General features: G+C 42.4%; 2 protein-coding genes across 2 annotated transcripts; one reads left to right on the top strand and one right to left on the bottom strand.

The window, feature by feature from the left end:
• Positions 1 to 4,898: 4,898 nt before the first annotated feature.
• LOC119718844 (63 kDa sperm flagellar membrane protein-like) lies at positions 4,899 to 9,052 on the top strand. Its single transcript, XM_038188264.1, has 7 exons — positions 4,899 to 4,923; positions 5,563 to 5,592; positions 6,129 to 6,146; positions 6,640 to 6,654; positions 7,013 to 7,122; positions 7,835 to 7,951; positions 8,650 to 9,052. The coding sequence occupies exons 1-7, from the start codon at positions 4,899 to 4,901 to the stop codon at positions 9,001 to 9,003; spliced, it is 669 nt and encodes a 222-aa protein (XP_038044192.1). The 3' UTR covers positions 9,004 to 9,052.
• A 64-nt stretch (positions 9,053 to 9,116) lies between these two features.
• On the bottom strand, positions 9,117 to 18,001 carry LOC119746201. Its single transcript, XM_038223010.1, has 4 exons — positions 17,601 to 18,001; positions 12,952 to 13,095; positions 11,750 to 12,142; positions 9,117 to 10,848 (listed from the first exon to the last, which is right to left on the bottom strand). Exons 2-4 carry the CDS (start codon positions 13,076 to 13,078, stop codon positions 10,409 to 10,411), a joined length of 960 nt encoding a protein of 319 aa, XP_038078938.1. The 5' UTR covers positions 13,079 to 13,095; positions 17,601 to 18,001; the 3' UTR covers positions 9,117 to 10,408.
• Positions 18,002 to 19,772: the final 1,771 nt, after the last annotated feature.

The following is a 19,772-nucleotide window of genomic DNA, read 5'->3' as shown; positions in this document are numbered from 1 at the left end:
GGGTATATTTTTGTTTTCCACCGCAGACTTCCATTAAATAATCCTGAATACAGATCAGTGTTGTACATTTGTACATGAAGTGGGGTCGACATAAATACGGGTATGAGTATACAAGGTATTTGTTCATACTCGAATTCGAGTAGGTTTCCATACGAGCATGTACCTTCCATGACAACGAGTACTTTGCTGGTATACACCAGCGGTGCAGCAACGCGGGGGGCGGGGGGGCGTGGGAGGGGGGACACGCACGATCCCAATTAGAAAAATCGTCCAGCCCCCACCCACCCCCGCCCTTTGAATTTAAAGAGGCCGGGTGTCCGGTGAAAAAAACAACCTGTCTACCTTTGGGCACGAATGAAACTGGGCGCCCCTTCACTGTAACATCCAGCCCCACCCCCCACTCGCCCCACCCCCTAAGATGACAACCCTGGCTATGCTGCTGGGGTACACTTGTCCTCGGGTGTGTTTTAGTGTCAAACTTGGTGTTAGACAAACGCAAAAGCCTGACAAAAAGTAGAAAATGGGAGGGGGGGTGTGCTTCGCTCGTATAAGTCGCCCTCAAACGGGGCACGGGGAGCAGCTATTATATCTTTGCTGTGAAGGAAGCATAGCTTACTCCCTCATGCACGTTCAGTCTTTCGCTCGTACCCACCACCCTGCAAACAGGGCGCTGAGAAGGGTGATGAGCTTAACAGAATCTTGTGAAGGAAGTGGGAATGGCATCCTGGGTAATTTATCATGACCTATGATAAACATTACCTATGATCGCTGTTCAAGAGCGCAGTTAGCCAATGCGCGTAAATGCTATCCGAAAACTTTCTCATAGAAATGCACATATTCCATACCGGATGTAATCTTTTTAATTGCGGACCATTGTGGACAAATTTTGAGCGTCGCAAAATGCAATCATTGACCCGGGGTACGAGCAAAGTACATTCTGTGATGCGCAGGCGGAAGGGTTGACCTGTTTTAATTTTCAAACAAATTCGATCCAATGAGGGCTCGAAGAATTGACGTCATGCATCCAGAAGATAGCAGCCCTTCCCATGAAGCGCACTGTTTGAGGGTATACTTCAGTTCGAGTACTACAACATGTCTAACAGATTTTTAAAAAAAATCATTTCTAGTGATTCATAATTCGTTTCAGGAGTGGTAGTTACTATTCGGGTTCGCCATACCCGTTTCTGACTAAACAGGTTCCGAGAAAGTTTGGATATGATGCATCCTTTCTACTTATAGTATTGTAATCAGGAAAAGAAAAACAGAAAATTATTGTCAAATAGAAAAAGATTCTAATCCTTAGGTGTGATGAATTTAAAAGAAACATGAACTGACGTTCAAAACGCCGTGTTAATACCAATTTCTTTTGAAAGCCTTTTCCATTTTTTTGAAGGATAAGTTCAAATATATATATATATTTTAGAATATTTTAGACTGTGGGTAATAAAGGCCCAATCGCAGCAAATTAAAAAAGTCCCAGATCTACTCACTTGTAATACGATATGACTACATACATGTTTTTCCCTATGACTAAACCCGACACTGTCTTGTCATTTCCTGGTCATCATATGACCGTATAATAATAACCGAAGGAAGAGGCGTGTTGCTATTTTAAAAGAACGAAACAAGCTTTCACTTCGTGTTTTCGTTATTTATTTAACAAAGTTTGTTTATGCAGACCCATCAAAATCACTTTCACGTGCCGATGAATAACAAAAGCTTGACACGTAATGGTATCGAGAATGATTCATACATTTACAGTGAAAGCAGTTGTATTGTTTTTGAAACTCTGTTTCCTCGTTTTATTTTAAAACCGCCCAAGAACAATTATCATTCAAAAGCTTTGTAAACTATTGTATGAAGAAAACAGGTTTGTTATAAACAGTAAAGAGTCTCTCAAAGGAATGAAAGTTTAACAAACTGTCAAAATGAGCAGCTCTGTAACAGCGACAGAAACGAAGAACTATTCACAATTTTAACGGATTATTTTCAGGCCTTTTGTCAGGAGTTTGTCCGGGGATGGCGGGGTTAAAGGACCTACCCAGAGTTCGATGTGATTCCACTGTTCGATTTTTCATTCTAACTGTCAACCTAAAATTGTTTAATATTGCTTTACAGCCCCATAGGTTAAATGTATGCTATATGCCTTTATGTGCACCAGCCTACATATTTCTGGCAGTTGTACTTGTAACATTGATATTATATTTTAGTTTAAAATTGTGCCGATTTTTACTTCAAAGGTCCACTTAAAAAAAGATTAATAAATAAAAAACACCCCACACTAGGCTGGCTACAAAGGCTTGGTTTTGAATCCACGTCGGATTTTATTAATGACATATGACGATGTTGAAATTCGATGTGTCAAACTTACAAATCATGGATCAGATATTACTTTGACCCTTCGCTTCCTTTTCATTGTTCAACTCAAAGCGCAACAGGAGACCTGTGAACTAAAATGGCGCCCCACGACAATGAACTCGCGAGAGGGCGCTTGTACACAACTGGCACGCGCAGGGCCTAGGAACCACAATACTCCCTGCAGGCTTTCACGTTGTTATATCATTTTCTTTTGAATCAGCGATTAAAATTTGTCACTTTGGCATGCTGGAGAGAGGAGGATCCTATATCGGGCGGGGGGGGGGGGGGGGTTCTCCCCCGGTTCGCTGCAAAAATAGAAAAATCATGCAGGAACCATAATTATGCCTACTAAACACCCCCGACAGCTCCTCCCCTTGAGCCAACTTGGATCTGCCCTTAAGATTGAAACACCTCCCAGCAAGACTACAAACCATTTTTTTTGGGGGGGGGGGCTGGATGTTACAGTAGAGGGGCTCCCCAATATCATCCATGGCGGAAGGTATATAGAGACCTTTTTTTACCGGAACACAACCTCCATAAAATAAAAAGGGGGTGGGGGGGGGGGTCCCTGGACACCATCTTCCCACGGGGCGCTGTTCAAAATCGACATCATGGTCAATAGATGGCACTATTCGCTTTCCACAGGGTTTTCGTGAAAAATAAACAACAATCGTGAAAAAAGACACTCTATTATGTTACACGCTAATCGGGGTAAGTTATAGCACTGTGTTTTTCTCCAGTTGAATAATTATTTTCAAGTTGGGGAGGAGGGGGGGGGGGCAACTGGGAGGGGGAGGATTGTTGCCCCTCACTCCCGGTAGATACGCCACTGGCCAAAAATAGTTCAAAACCAGCTCGGTTCTGCTTAGTTAGTCTGTTTAAAACTGCATCGCACAACGTTGATCTTTGCTGTGAAGTCTGCTATACCGGAATTCAGACTGTTTTCATACTTAAATAATACCGAAGAACAGGTGAAACAATAAGGCCGTTCGGCAAGCACGATGTCATAATTACTACATCATTACAACATTCGTCATTGACTTTTACGATGTTATTATCCCACAACTGCTCAAAACTCAAGAAATCTTTATCAGTCATAATGCACTCTTTCTCGGCATCAAAAGGGAACAAAAGTTGGGACGTCTGTCTGCAGCGGCATGCCACAGAACGGCGTCGGGGACTAAATTCACACAGATTGGATTGTTCTCCTGAAATATCCATTAAAACTAAGATATGCAATAATGAATACGGTCATTCGGACGGAAACCGTAATTAGTTGGACTAAAAATGTGCTGGTTAGCACCTGTGTAAGCATACCGTCAGACATGCTCTGCTTTTACAAAGACTAAAATCAAAATAGGAAATCATACTAAAGGCAGACGGCTGTTTTATGTTTTATCAATAAGGGAAAAGTAGAGCTACCGTGTGACTCAGATCCTTCTTCGAGGGACACAAATAAATGTTCTTTCGCAAATAACTGACTTTTGGGGGACACTCTCCCTGCACTGTAAGTTTGACACCTACGGTTCGTGTGGTGCTGTGGTCCAGTGGTTACGGTGTTCGACTTGTGTGCCATGGTACATGGGTTCGAATCCTGACGGGGAACATGTTGCTTGTGCGCTTGGGCAAGGCACTTTACAACGATTGCCTCTCTCCACCCAGGTGTAGTAAATAGGTACCTGGTAGGAAGAAATGCCTTCAGTGCTTGAGCGCCGTAATGGCAGCCGTGCTAAAGCCAGGGTAATAATAAGAGCACCAGGGATAGGAGCGTCACTTCGTGACGGACATGAGCGCTATTCAAGACGCCATTATTAAGTTCATGCACCTCTTGCAGTGATTAATGAGAAACAGAGGAAGTCAACTGGTTTTTGTCCTACCTCGTGATAGAAACTTTTTTCTTTTTTTTAATAATAACTTTTTCGGTTCAAAGTCATAAGCCTCTGTCCTTAATCTAACGTGTGTTTAACGTATTATCCCTTACATATTTTTTTAAACATAATTATATAGAAAGTTATTTTTTCAGCGCAGACAAGATCACTGACTTCAACATTGTTTGTGGTATGTGCTTTTCGCGAAGATCGATACATACGTACAACACGGCGTATTTAGTCTGCAACCATTTATGGCAGGCCGTTTAAGTTCAATGCTCCCATCAGGGCGGCAAAGGGATTTCAAAGAGGCTGTGATTGGTTATAAAATTATAAACGATTATCACAGAAGTTTCACAAAAATAATGTTTGAAATACGATATCGATAATGAACAACCTGCTGGCTGTATGCGCGCCTCTTGCCGGCAGCGCGTATACGCTCTCCGCGCAATACGCGCGCGCGTCCCCAATCCAGCTCCGCGTCCATGCGCGTAATTCAAACTGTATGTGACGTGACGCTCACATCACTGTGTTTCTGCACTGTTCTGTTGTCGAGTGTAAAAGTTCGAAACAAATCGTTTCGCAACCACTGGAAACAGAACCCGGCTTAGTGGGTGCCTCATTTTTTGTCTTGAAGAGGAAGCTGCGGGGGTGAAGTTCCATTGTCTGAAGATGTTGCCCTGTGATGTGCTTTCAGGTAAGATCAATAAAAACTCTGCAAGTTATACTAGTGCCGAAGGTTTCAGAAAGTTTGCCTAGGCCTAGATCTACCTCAATGCATCCCATACGGAGCCTTACTCCTTGAAATCATCACAGTGAAGTCTAACATCGTATTTTCAAACGATTGTGTAGTTACGGGCCATGTTCCTATTTCTATAGCCTAAGAATTTTAAGAGAACAACATTTTACGTAGGCCTAGGCTAGGCCTAGGTCTTCGGCCCAGGTTGGACGATGTCTTCATTGCATTACGACTGTACACAACGGAGTCCAACCACGGCTACCTAGGCCTTGTACTTTCAACTACAGTTAGCGACAGATAAATAGTAGGGAAACACTAACAGTATAGCCTAACACTAGGCCTAACACTAACAGGAGTATTGTGGACAGAGGGCAAGGTTTTGGTTTATTATAGGGAAACGTTTGGGTAAAACAGTGATGATGACGACAAAATCGAACACGAAAATAAAATAAAAATGAAACGCCTATGTTTCTTAGTCAGTGTTAGTCTTACACACGGCATTTGCGTTCGATTAAAGTCTTGAACTTCATAGGCATAGGGCCTATTGATCTCTAACCAAGTAACACCTAACCCATTTTTGTATTTTCTCTTCAACAGTTTTCCTTTTGGCAGCTCTGACCCCTTTCGGTGAGTTTTTCCAATAAACACTTGGCTCTCGGTCGATTTTATATAGAAATGAAACCGAAATGAACAAACTTTCATGACTTTAGACCTATAGGCCTAGCTCTGTCAAGGAAGGGTGATAAGGGGGCCTAAATTGCGGATCATCTCGGTTTTAGATGAGACAATAACCACAATTTGTCACTACAACTATAAAGTCCCCCTACGAGTTATTTTATTTTCGCCACAAGGAAAACCATATGTATTTACTTGTCTATGCTCTGCCTGTATGATTTGCTTGATTAGACCATTCAATTTCTATTTTGAAGATCGTCGTATAGGGCCTACTGACTCTGATTTTTTTGTATGTTGTTTTGGCTCGGGAACTTTTGTGAAGTAAGCGTCCGTCTGTATTTAAATTCCCGCCAGACATTGAATATAAATGCATCTTCTGAAGGCCATTTTCAACTCTTCGATAATGGGCAAGTTTCAACTTTGTTCAGAAGACGCTTTGAAGAGAAAATAACCCTGCTAATACTTTCTTTTGTTTTCGTCCCTTATAGCTTCTGCGTCGACGGGTGGTACGTATCTTCTTATTTTGTCTTTCGTCTGTCAAAATTTATTTTGCGTGGGGAAAAATATTCACCTCTCTTGTTTTCAATTGAATGACTGAAGCTTTTGCTAAAACAAAAACAAATTTTTTTTTTACACACCTGCCCTAATTTAACAGGGGTATATTTTCGAAAGAATTTGAAGTTTTGCATGGGGAAGATAAAGTTTACGGTTGCATGAAATATTTTGCAATGTCTCTCATGCACCTTGATATATATATTGTTATTTTTTTAAGATAAATATATTTACATATTTTTATTTGGCAACCGACTTTGCCGAACATTGGTTTCTGCGGCATGAAATTTTGGTACCATCATCGCGGTTCCATAACAGAGATCTGGAAGACGGAAATCGAATCCAAATATAGAGAAACCTTTAAAAAAAACTCACAAAAAAATATAAAATCATGAACAGTTTTCTTTTTGAATTTGACTGTTATTTTCCTTCTCCTTTCCCCCACAGCTCCTCAAACAAATGGTAAGTATTTTTTTCTCAATTGTATTATATTTCTGCTTCTAAATCTTTCTAATTGAGATCAGACTTCCATTAATATTTCCAGCGAAATTTGTATGCGGCCATTGAATTTCGAATACAGCTTTTAACCTGTTCCAACAAAGCAGTAGGTGGATATACAAGTGCTGGGATTTTGACATGAGAAAAATCAACGATCACTCAACAATTGTTTCACTTTTACTCGGTGAGACCGGAAGATTTATTCAGAACCTACAAAGAGTACCAAAATCGTAAAACCCATTATCTTGAATTTCCAATGTAAAAAGTAGAATACAAACGAAATTGATAATACAATTTGTTTCAACACCTTTTTGCCTTTCAGCCCCAGTTGTGGTCGTCGAGGAAGAGGTGATCATCGGTGTGGGTAACGTGGACGTCCGCTGCTACACCTGCGACAACGTGTATGATAATGACGAGTGTAACGGTGTGCATGTGAGTAGAATTATGTCCGTTTTGCACTGCCAGAGCCGCACTATTACTATGTGTGTGACACTTTCCGGACATTGCAAGAGCGCCGGCGGGAGGGGGGGGGGGCAGATTGCTAGACACCATTAGAAACTAGTTGGTGCTGTTGACAGAAAAATCTATGCACAATCTGGGCAGCATGTACAAAATGAACGTAGGCCCTATGCGCGGAGATTTATAGCAATAACGATTTGCACCATATTTTATACAAGTTTGATTTCAGATTGGCTGTGATCCTATTTCTTTCCTGTTTCAATGTTCTTTATTCCCCCAAATATAACCCAAATTCTCATTGGCGTCGCCAGGATTTTTTTCTAGGGGGGGGGGGGCAAAGTATATCCCCACCCCCCAAAATGCCTATTTTTGGAGGGTGGGCAGAGATATTGCCCCCCCCCCACCACCACCACCCATTAAATTAGCAACAATATGATTTCGCCCTCTTTTTCTTTGTTTTTTTCCTTTTCTTCTGCAAGCTCCCCCCCCCCCCCTCGCGACGCCTATGCAAATTCTCACTATAACGCAAAATGTCATTCTTTCTAAAAAATATATAGGCTATCAGGCCTACGGGAATTGGACGCTAATGGTCCAGGGAAATTTAAGGTCTAAAGACGTCAGGACTCGGGGCACATTTCGTTTATCGGGTTCTCAATCTTTCTCGGATGTTTGTTTGTAATTTCAGCTGGGAGGGAACGGCACACTAACCCAGTGCACCCAGGAGCGCTCCAACTGTTTCTCCATCCTCAAGATGAATTCGGCCGGTGACGGCTACACAACTCAGAAGGGCTGCATGGATTGGGTAAGTTCATCGTCCACACTAGATGTTACGCCCCAACTTGAGCAATGACAAAACTACTCCCAACTATAGTTGGGGCAGTCTCAATGTAGTTTGGACGATCCTACAACAATTGATGCAGTTGGGACGATACTATGGGCTTCGTCATTAATCTCCATTAGAAAGACTATCCTTTTTACGGATAGATCGGAAGTGTGCAGTGAAGGTATGCTGCGCGTTGCATCCTGGGACAGTTTGAGCGGCGAATGGACGTTTGTACAGCTCAAAATGACCCACAATGCATCACAACAGAAATATTCAGTGGCGCCTATCGGTAAAAAGGTCTATGGCTTAACAGCAGTCTTTCTGCTGACAGTTCTACATGTCCCTTTTCCAATTGCCCTCAGGTCGCCCTTACGACGACACAAAACAGTCGGCGACTGACTGTTCAGGATCAAGTAGACCCTGAGCTATGACCGTAGGCCAAACTATCTGAGTGCGATCTGATCAGAGTGCAAACTGCGACGATATTAAGGCGATAGTCATCAGTCGGCGCTCAAAGTAGAAACATTTGTCATATGTGGTATCTTTGCGTCTTCAATAAAAAAACCCATCATTTATGCCGTCGCTCGATAAAAAGTTGGATTTACGGATATATTCTGCGAACTAGTACATTGTACCGTTTTGTTTGTCTTTCCGTCCATACATTTCAATGGCAACAGGACGAGTGCTACGACAGGTTCTACGAGATGATGGCAGACCCCATCGTAGGTGGCGAGTGCATGCGCATCACCGTTATGGACCACGACAACGTCGCGCCCGACGCGGAGTGCTTCTTTTGCTGCTTCTCAGTCGAAGGCGGGTCCCAAGACGCCTGCAACCACGCCATGGGAGTCCAGTACCTTGCCCTTCCCGAGACCAACAACTGGGATCCGTCCGTGGACAAGTGGGAGGGCCACGAGCCGGTGGAGAACACGGTGGCTCCAGACGTCACCGAGGGCGCAGAGGCAGTTGCCCGTCCTCTGGCCACAGTCATCGGTCTGAACGTACTCTTGTTATACGTTCTTCTCGCTTAGCACAACTTTATCCATTTAATCAGCTGCAGAGACATAACCCATCCGGCAGCGGGAGATAGCTTCATTTGAAATATTCATTACTCTAAATAAGTAGGACTGACAATGAAATGGAATGGTCGAAATAATGTGTCCGAATGTGGATCAACCTTATGATTTTACCGAATTCGATCAACAAAGTTGTCAAACCAGCCTTTTCCTGCACTCCTTCTTGACCGAAATTCAAGACTTTTCTAAAACAACAAATCGAATCTAGTTACACATCTACAATACCATTCTTTTCAAATGAATATATTCACTAATTTATTGAAAGAGTTTTACCTTACGTTTAACAAAAAATTGTGCAGTTTTACAATATTATCAATATGCTGTAAAAATGTAAATATCGGTTTGTACGTTTCAAAAAAAAAAAAAAAAAAAAAAATAAGCCATGTATGAATTCTGGAAAATCTATTAACATAATAAACAAATAACTTCGAAAAGAAAAGAAAAAGAAAACCAATACAGCAAACAAAGAGGTTTATTTACATCTACATGGAAACGTATTGCATCATCGAGTTTAAGGTATTTAATATTTCATGCAATTTTTTTTTTGGAAAAAAAGCATGTAAGAAACGGCCTTCCAAAGAAATCCCGTGAAGACGTGAAAAAATCAACACTATAATATACATGCGCTATTATCCATTATAACTGGCCTCTTATGACGCTTTTGAAATAAAAAAGCCGATGTTCAAGACGGTCCAATTTCGATAACTGGAAACAGCCTGGAAATCCCTTTTTGAGTGTTTGTAATTTTGTCCTATTTGTAATTGCATAGTGCCTGCTTGTTATAATATGCTCTTCGGTAAATTCGTTTTCAGGTCGTTGTTTGTCCATTATAGTTGGCCCTATATACTTGCAAAGAGTACACAATGAACTGAATACACTCTTAAATAGAAAGAAGGCTTTAATAATTAATAGCCTGTTGGTATACAGTGTAAATGAAGCTTTCATGCATAAACGTTTTTAATTGAGGTTCATGTCGTGGACAAAACTTAATAACTCATCGCTAGAAAATTAGCAATTTATATCACGCATTTATGTGTCAGGGTGCATGTTATATATACAACGCCCCAATGGCCTATAAAATATCAACTCTCTCATCCCATCTTCGCCTTATTCAGTGAGGATGTTGAACCTCAGGCCTCGCGAGGCTGGGAAAGAGTGAAGTAGTTCGTACTCATTTAGAGGCAAGTCTATTTCTGGGCAATTTCAGGAAGATGTTATTAAGGTAGGCTACTAAGCACAAAGAATTCGATTTTCAAGTTCTGCTTTGCAAGATAGGTTACCATAAAAATGTTTCATGTTATTTATAATATTGCCTTTGGCTGGTTCTTTGCAGCCTCATGCAATTACTGGTCCTTAGTTCTTACTGACGACCAGAGCCAGCAGCAGCCCGGCACTTCAATTTGACGCAGCGGCGCAGCACGCTCCCCGTCGGCTTGCCAATGACCTTTGCCCTCCGTTTCCCGGTCTTCTGTTGCTTCAAATGGCTGCAGATCCGGGCGGCGTCTGCGCAGGTCTTGTCGCTCAGGTCCAGTTGGTACTCGATGTCCCGGATGTCCAACGGCTGCCCTACGTCCAGTGATGCCTGGGACTGGTTCGGGTCGAGGTACGGATTGACTAGGCCTTGTCTCGGTGACTTGCCGCGGCCCTTGTGGTACAGCTCTACCTGCCAGAGAGCGGACCGGCTGACCCGGTTGCTTTCGGGGGCCACGTCGGCGTGCAGGTCTAGGGTGACGTGGTTGAGGGTGCCGGCGGTGACGGCGCCCGATGTCACAGTCAAGTCGATGTTAGTGATGACAATCACTGTATGGGAAACGTTGAAACATAGACTCTTTTAGAGGTAGATAGGGAGTGTATAATAAACACTTCCACACGGTTGAGTTGCTGGAATGGACCAATGAAATGCCGTGGTTGCTTGAACGGACCAATGAAATGCCGTGGTTGCTTGAACATAGTAAAACGAAAGAGCATGTGTAAACTTGCACTGTATTGTGGGAAATTAACGTCAACGAATGGGGTTCACTTGTGCCTCTCCTGGAAATAGGCCTAGAGAACTCACAGACAAAAGTAAATAAATATGCTACGAGTTAATATTATACATACATGTATAGCATCATTTACTGTTTTTGCGAGATTTTTTTTCGTTCTAAGCAACAATTTTGCTCAAAATTTAAGACGGGTGCACAATGAGTAATTTATTGAAGTTTTAGCTCAGTAGCATTGAGAAAACAAAGAAAACGTATGCACACTTTTTGGGGGTTCTCGCAACTAGATTCCGTTGCTAACGCACGTAAAAAAACACCCTGTGCCACAGGACACACCTTCTTTAACCACTTTCAATGAACTTGTCTTCTGAATGATACCATTTTTTGCCAGAACTATCTGACAGGATAAAAGACACCAATCCCACTTTCAGTTTGAGCAAGGATGTTCTCGTTAAATCAGTAGGAATGTTTCCGGCTGATTGCAGATGTTCTTTCGTATCGTGCCCTTTCTAAAAAGCAAGTGTCAATTTTATGAAACCATCTCTATAGCCCCAACTCCCCCTTCCGGCCGTTTTCGCCCCGGCTGACATATCCATTCCATTTTCGCATAAAGCTATAGCCACTACATGCCATGCAATGATGTGCTTTCGAAGCTGCCTCCTATTATCCTTACTCGATCAAAACAAATTCTAAAACTCGATTGAAAGAAAATAATGTACCTTGTTTGTGATTCTTTTTGAGCTTCTTTGGTCTCTTCCGCGGTGATGAAACTTCTTGTCTTGCTGAAACCTGAACCGGCTGTTGTTGTTGTTGTTGTTGTTGTTGTTCGATATTCTGCGACGGTACGGCCGCCATGCCCCCCTCGACATCAGTTACGGCATTGCCATCGGCGGCCAGTCCGATGTCGCCGCGCCCTGTATCGGTAGCCAGCGGGCAGGGGCATTCCCCTCGGCAGGCCAGGTACAGTGAATGCTCCCTGCAGGCCGCGGCGCAAAGGGCGCACTCGTTGCCGTACGTCGTGCCGTCACTGCCGCAGACTGGACTCAGCATGCGCGTGCAGCCAATCCGGCACCTGAGCCTGGCGGCGGACGAGACCTGACCTTTCGCCTTCCCTGGGGAAGACAATGAGAAAAAATGAAGTCAATTCATTCAGAGATCCATGGTCAAAGATACACCTCACAGTATCGATTCGGTCCTAATCGTCAAGCATGGACACCAGCCGAATAATAATGCAACCTGACTTACGTTGAAACTATCTGTTTACAGGGTGAGTAAAAAAAATCCCCGAAACCCACATGCCGGGACCATTTTTCAGTGAAGTTCTGCTTGTAGCACTTTCAAAATATAGGATATGAAAGCCCAATTCATAAGCTTTCTTTTAGTACAAAAATCATTCAAATCACTCATGTACTTTTCAAGTTACAGAATTTTAAACACAGCCTCTGTTTTAAAGTTCTGTCCACAGATCACAAGAAGGTAAGTGTTCTCTCAGCAAAACGACAACAAATCACAAACATGGATGTGTGTGAAGTGTTTTCGTTTTGCTGAAAGAACGCACACTTTTGTGTGATCCGTGGACAGAACTTTAAAACGGTGGTTGTGTTTAAAATTCCGTAACTTGAAAAGTACTTAAGTGATTTGAATGATTCGTGTACTAAAAGAAAGCTTATGAATTGGGCTTTCATGTCCTAGATTTTAAAAGTGCTAGAGCTTCACTAAAACAATAGTCCCAACATTTGGGTTTCGCTCAAGACTAACCCAAATTTTGAGTGACACACCTGTTTGTAGTTCCGCTACTACATTATCAAAAAAAAAGTTTTCTTCTAAGACAACCAGAAGAAGGAGTGGGGAAAAAAAACCTACCCTTGCCTAACCCTCATTTTATTTATCACTTGATTCCCATTTATCTTGAATCTCATACCTGCACGTCGCCTGGTGAGCGCGCCCACTGCTGGATCTGACGCGCACGTGGCGTAGTAGTTATTGTTTGCCGATGACGTCACGCCCAGTGCCGGCAGCAAGAACAGAATGGCTGTCACTAATCTCATCGTGGTATATAAATTCACTGAAAAGAGGAAAGGATTGATTCATTAATTTCACCATTTCTCGAACTCCGACCATCGCGTCTGAAACTCCACACTTTGAATACGTGACAACGAATGTGATTTTACTGTTCATAAGATAAATTTGCGTCGGTATTAGGTTTTGCCCTTCACCGACGTATACTCAGTGTGTTACCTCACGAGTGAAAGTTTGAAAAATCACTCGGGTAGTCGGGTGGGACTCGAACCCAGGACCTCCTGCTTTCTAATGCAGGCGTCTTGCCACTCGACCACCGAGCTTGCGGGGTCGGTTGGCTAGTTCGAATCTGATGTACATGTAGCAGCGGGTATACCGCAATTAAACTATTCACAAGGTGAATTTGTGTCGGGGTGATGTAAATCAAAATGAATGTGATTTTTCTATGACAAACCTTATCTTTCAAGCAGGCTGTTTCAACCCAACCTTACAAGGAGGACCCTTGTGATGGATTCAGTGTCTTGTATGTTTTCATGTATTGTCTAACCAAACGGGACATAGCTCTGAGGTTTTGACCATTCTACCTAAATGGACAGACCACAGTTACCTACAATCCCGGCCCAAATGGTTGGGACACTTGGAAATAACCTAAGCCTCCAACGGTCACCAACTACCCCGCTCCCGATCCCCCGGTCAATGTTGTTGTCTTCAGCGGATGGTGCACACACCGGCGACACCGCGCATTGAGAGACAACATTGAGCGGGGACTGGGGGGGGGGGGGGTTGGGGGCCCAGCGAGATTTGGCCAGGATTGTAGCTCTTTTTTAGAGACCGCAAATTGAGGGGGGGGGGGGAGGAGAGGGGTGGCTGGAAATCATCTTACATAATGAATGAACCGGGGCACACCCCTTCAGCCCCTCTACAGCATTATCGTACTGAAGTTTTAGTTTATTCCCTTATTGACAATGGCATACCGTCTTGAAGGAACCGTCTGGGAATATATTTTCCAACTTGGTCGCATTAGCCCCCCCCCCCCCCAAAAAAAGTCTCCGGTTTCTGGTATGCGCGCGCGTCGCCGTAGCCATGCGCGTCGGCAAAATGAAAAAGGTTTTTTTTCAATGAAAGATGATGTCTCAAAACCGCCAAACTCACTGGTTTGACTGGAATTCTGCTGCTGCGCAATTTCAACGTGTTTTTAGATGGGGTTATGATCGAGAATAAGCTTTATGTGGCCTCTCTGGACTCCCATATATTTGCACTAAGTTTAGTCGGGCACCATTTGCAGTCATCAGCCGACATTTGAAGCAAAAAAGTCGGGTAAAAAAAAAAGCAAAAAAAAGCTCCATACCAGAAACCGGAGACTTTTTGGGGGGGGCCTTACTCATTAGGCCTGCATTTCCCAAACATCTAATGTCCGATAATCCAGATGTTATCGATCTGTTTGATAACTACACTGGTTCCAGGAACTACTCCAGCCAGCTGAAACCTAAAGGCCTCATGCATGTTTGCAGATCGGGAACCAGTCTCAGTGATATCGCAAGCGCTGTCCTCGTCCCCAGGGATATCGCTTATCTCTCTCAACATTGATTATTAACCCCTTGATCTTTAGCCCACATTGTGGTTCAAGGTGCGCTCTGCGGTTAAGGTTGCTGCTCGAGGTTGACTTCAGGACCGTGGGAACGGGGAGTCCACTGGATCGGAGTTTGTTTTGAAAGCTTAAAAGTGCATACAGAATGGAGGATGATTACAAACACAAGATTGTCTTCTGAATTTGATAATTGAGGTTCTTCGCTTACGAAAAATAGACATCCTAGGTTTGTGAAGAATTAAATTTTTGGGCTAAGTTATTTCTCCGTTGGACATAGAGGGGCCAGCCTATTGGGTGGTGCAAAAAGAAGGAGAAACACCTTTGACAGCAATTTTCACCTACTTGTTGCGCATATTTCAAGAATTCAAATAACCTGTATTAAAATATTGATCTTTAAACATATTGACGAAAAATGATCGCAATTGCATATTTTGTCTCTGGGATATGGTAGTTTTAAAACGTCGTGTCCCAAACCTGTTTGTCCACGGACGTATTTATTCTATCCGCTTGACTGAGCTCCGAACCTTGATTTGAAGACAGAAAACACTACACTAGACTAACCTGTGGAAAACAGTGATTTTGGTGACTTGTATTCAAATTAGCACAATAACACTATTCTTTCAATTTTTTTTAAAGATTTTTTTTCATCACTATGGTTGAAGAGCTATACTTCACTACATTATAAAAAAAAACAGTGTAAATAAATTAAGTAAGTAGCTTAAAATTCCTGTCAAAAGTGGGTTTCCTTCTTTCTTTTTTTGCACCACTCTGTAGCGTCCTCTTACCCAACTGACTGACTGTCACCTGTGAACCGGGCAGTGCTATCGTATGAGATTACCCCGAGCCACGGAATGTGCTAAACGTGTACTTCGATCCGGCCCATGCCTATACCGACAGCCCACTGTTTGTGTACACACGTACAGCTGTCCCTCTACCCACAAACACAATAATACGAACAAGCTACGAACGTATCATATAGTTTTATCATAAAATAGGGGCAGTATATACGTTTTGTCATATCGACTCCACTACAGCCGTCACTGCATTGAACCACATCATCAAAGTGTAACACTACTCTGACGCAAGTAGCATCTGGGAATCTTATCACGACCGTAATAACATTTAACACTGCTGCGGGATTTAGGCGCGCATACGGATTTTCGATTTGTAACAGCATGCAGGGGTGAGATAAACTAGGTCTCGATTTCTCACCCTGGATGGGTCATAATAAAGCAGCTGATTGATGGTGTACCAGTAACTGTAAATTGTCACGAATAAAACAAAACATTATACAAGATAATTATTCAACTGTAAAAATGAATCCCAAACAGACAAATCTGTCAAAATAATGGTCGAATCGTCATCCCTAGTATTTGGGGGATGGATTGGAATTATTATGGCATGAAATTCTGCATGAAAGCCCTTTGTTTGAAGTTTTGCCCCAAAACGAAACTGGACAGTGGACATTTGAAACTTATTCAGCATCCGCATCCGGTTGGGAAATACGTAATGTACTTTACAGATACGGAAGGTTCAATGAACGTATGTATAGTTGGCGTGATAACACTGCATGCAGCTTTTCTTGATCTCCATATATCCATATAGCCATACGAGTGGCTCATTTTTTACCCAAAATTGTAATCTTAATGAAGTAGGTTTTTTCCCAATTGTCTCAAACTTCTCTGTTCAGAAATATCTCGAGGTCACTCTTGCGCAATGATTCGCTCGGGCAATCCTGGACTGACCGTCACGCATTAAGAGCACTGTCACACACACGACACACACTACTTTCTGTCAATTTCGATTTGCATCGATGGGAAATTTAATGAAAATTGCGAGTTTTGGAGTTGCGAAGATTAAGGTTACAAGTCCAATGTAACATCTGGTCTCAACGGGATATGTTCACAACCGCGACAGAGAAAAGACATCTTGGTTTCTGAATTTCAAAGTTTAAAACAGTCTATTTTGCAATTTTTTTTTCATTTTTTTTTGTTTTAGAAATGATAAAAAGTTATAATTAATGTAAGAATATTGTTTTCTGTCATATAACCGTCATCTATTGGCCAAATCTTTATAGTGTATACTTTTGATTGGTTGATACGTAAGTTGTTAATTCTGTTATAATATGATTTGTGTTGAGTTCATACCTTCAACTTTATAACAAATTAACCTAAAACATTTGTCCACCTAGTTTAGACAGTTAAAGAAAGACTTGGGCAATAATATATGCAGTTAAAATTTGCCAATAGAATAGAAATAATGTCTGAAATATATTTTTTTTCTTAAAAATAGTGCCTTAACCAGATTTACGCTAAATTGTTACGTGCATTGACAACAACCATGGAGGAATAAGAACATGCAACAACCAATGGAGTTTTACGTGATAACTCTGACCACCGCACGTACGTGTAGTCCGCACGTGTACGCGTGATTGTGAAGGTTCGAGAATAAACGCACGAACACAATTTGACACCCGGACACGGATATACGTAGGCTTTGAACGGGAGTAGCTAGTACGTACCCTTCAGGAAAATGAAACCAAAAGGTGCTCGAAGTCTGACCTTTACTGTAATTGTCGGGTCATGCATGTGCCCCGGCCTCCCAGGTGGCGGGCATGGGGGGGGGGTGTATAAAAGTCAAAACCCGGAACCCCATCTTCAGCCGCAGACAAATACTAAAATCATGCAGAAAAGCCAGCCTGCTAAACCCCATACCTAGCAGCTAACCCCCTTCTGGATTCAAACCCAGTGGACCCACCATTGCCCCCTCTAAGTAATGCTGTATAATTGCTGTGCCTTGTTGGAGACTCCATTTGCTTAGCGATATGAGACGCTGCAGTACAAAGCCCAATGATGGCTAGCGAACACCAAGACTCGAAATCCTTGAAACTCAACAGGAATGCATGATGTGATTCAGATTATTATCAACTTAATCACAGATGGAAACTCAAAGGGATGGCTTACCGTCCTGCTGTCAGTTGTCGCAGGTTCCCACAGAAACACAATTGCTAGGCAGCAGTGCTGAAATATACTCGAACTTTGAAGAATCAACTGAAAACTCCGAAGTCGTCTTCAGTTGCTCACATGACGTTGCCAGTCTGAGTTCTGGGAAGACCTGCCGTGTTGACCTTGTGGAAAAAAGTCCGTGACGCCACCATGTGTGACGCAGAAACAACCCCTGCGTAGTATCCTGAACCAAGCTCCCGAGGAAATATTGTTTACAATTCCACCTCCGTGTGGAATTTAACACTTGGACGGAACTTCGCGTACGTTGGCCAAGATCTACTTGTTTTAAGGTGTATGTAAATATCAGTGTGGCCGTTGACAGACATTCTGAAACGAACGTGACTCGAAAACACTGATAGCGAGACTTTGGCTCAATGTCACGGCTCGATCTGCTTATATCGTTAGCGAAGGAACTTGGCTTGTGCGCATGCGTTAACTTCGTGCGAGATAACGTTAATTGCTAGCCTTACATTGCCCCAAATGAAATTTTCCCCTTTTTTCTATAAAGACCCTTCATGCATTAGCCAAGTAAAACAATTTCGTGCCTCTCAATAAACCGATTTCAGACAAGATAAGTTTGCGGTAGCACCATGTGAATAAATCTCTGTTGTGAGTATGTGTGGTTCTGAAAAGAACCGAAGGGACTCAACGTTTCGAACAGTATATGCTCTGCCCGTCGTCAGGAGCTAGAACGATTTCATCTTTTGAAAGGTTGATAAAAGGTCATGGCTATATTAAAGCAGACAGTTCCCCCCAAATAAACATGACCCCGTAGCTACGAAGATCGCCGCGCTCCCCATGTCCTAACATACGTTGCAACCTGACCCCATAACCCCGCCCATCAATGCCTGCCCTGCCCCTCCACTTGTATCATATGAAATTTGAACTCCTATAAAAATCTGGTATCTTGTACCTTTGGATTCACCCGCACACGTGACCTGTCACGTACTGTCTGAATTATTATGTTCACTGAAGCATGCGCAATACAACCACAGATCCGCATTTCATAGACTCCACATTTCATACTACACCGTTTCTGTGTTGTAAGTACGACTTTAAAGGTCCAGACTTCTTTTGCTGTTCAACCTGGGTGGTAGATGAAACACACCCCTCGCACTACGGCGAGGTATGCGCAAGGTCAAGGGTTAAAGGGAATATACAACATTTGCAAACATCGAGAAAAAAAACTACCAAGTTTTTGCGAAATACCTTAATAGGATGTTGGTAAATGACAGCCTGAAGCATCCTGTAAAATTATGGCACCTGGTATACTGTCATTTTCAAGAAAAGTGGTATTTTTGTATCAATTTCCAACGCTGATCGGCCGATCAGCGTTGGAAACAACTGGCTTTTTTTCAAATACTGGCCCCAATCGACCATTGCACTTGTTTGCAATCGATTACAAACCTATGAACGGGTACGAGCCAGCTAGACTGGTTCCCTGACCTTACAATTCCCCAATGTATGTAAACTGCTCTGTTTCTTCTTATATGGAGTCAGGGAACCAGACTACAGGAAAATGATCGTTTTTCTTGGTTTTTATAGCATTTTCGAACCCAAAACCTCCAAAAAGTCAGTGCAACTATATTTGCTTTATATTTCCACCCCCCCAATTCCATCCATTTCTGAAAATTACAGCAAAAGCAAATGATGTATATTCCCTTTAATGTTGACACACGGGGTAACTTAATTCACCTTGTCTGCGCCCTTGAAACAAGATGTAGTGACTGTGTTCGGTCACACATGCGCTGTCCTGCAGTGGCCTAATTTATGTGACGTCGATATAAGTTAGAATTTCGATCGATTATGGAAAATGATATGGTCTGCTTGCTGCACCACCGTGGAATCAGCTGAGGAACTATCCGATGTTTTACTCACATTTTTTTGTGCATGTTGCCCTTCGTTTCTTACATTGTTCCTGTTTCCTTGGTTTTGTGGTGTTTGATAACGTACAATTTTATTGTATTACCTCCCTGTTTCACTCATGTAATTTTTTTTATTATGCAAGGTTTAATCGATTTGCAAATTCATTGCTTTTAATGTAATTGTCATTGGAATTTGGCCCTCTAGGCCACGAGACAAATAAAAGAAATTAGATGAAATGAAAACTTAATAGTTCAAGATTTCAGA

The sequence above is a fragment of the Patiria miniata genome, unplaced genomic scaffold (assembly GCF_015706575.1).
Source record: "Patiria miniata isolate m_02_andy unplaced genomic scaffold, ASM1570657v1 HiC_scaffold_7, whole genome shotgun sequence".
Lineage (NCBI taxonomy): Eukaryota > Metazoa > Echinodermata > Asteroidea > Valvatida > Asterinidae > Patiria > Patiria miniata.
Note: the sequence above shows the minus strand (reverse complement) of the source record. Positions and strands in the feature narration are given on the sequence as shown.

Excerpts from the sequence above, each read along its gene's own strand:
- LOC119746201 (XM_038223010.1), bottom strand. The coding sequence starts at position 13,078 with ATGAGATTAGTGACAGCCATTCTGTTCTTGCTGCCGGCACTGGGCGTG. Across the intron at positions 12,143-12,951 it reads GCTCACCAGGCGACGTGCAG|GGAAGGCGAAAGGTCAGGTC; the intron begins GTATGAGATTCA and ends TGTCTTCCCCAG. Across the intron at positions 10,849-11,749 it reads CAAAAAGAATCACAAACAAG|TGATTGTCATCACTAACATC; the intron begins GTACATTATTTT and ends TTTCCCATACAG.
- LOC119718844 (XM_038188264.1), top strand. The coding sequence starts at position 4,899 with ATGTTGCCCTGTGATGTGCTTTCAG. Across the intron at positions 4,924-5,562 it reads GCCCTGTGATGTGCTTTCAG|TTTTCCTTTTGGCAGCTCTG; the intron begins GTAAGATCAATA and ends TCTCTTCAACAG. Across the intron at positions 7,952-8,649 it reads AGAAGGGCTGCATGGATTGG|GACGAGTGCTACGACAGGTT; the intron begins GTAAGTTCATCG and ends CAATGGCAACAG.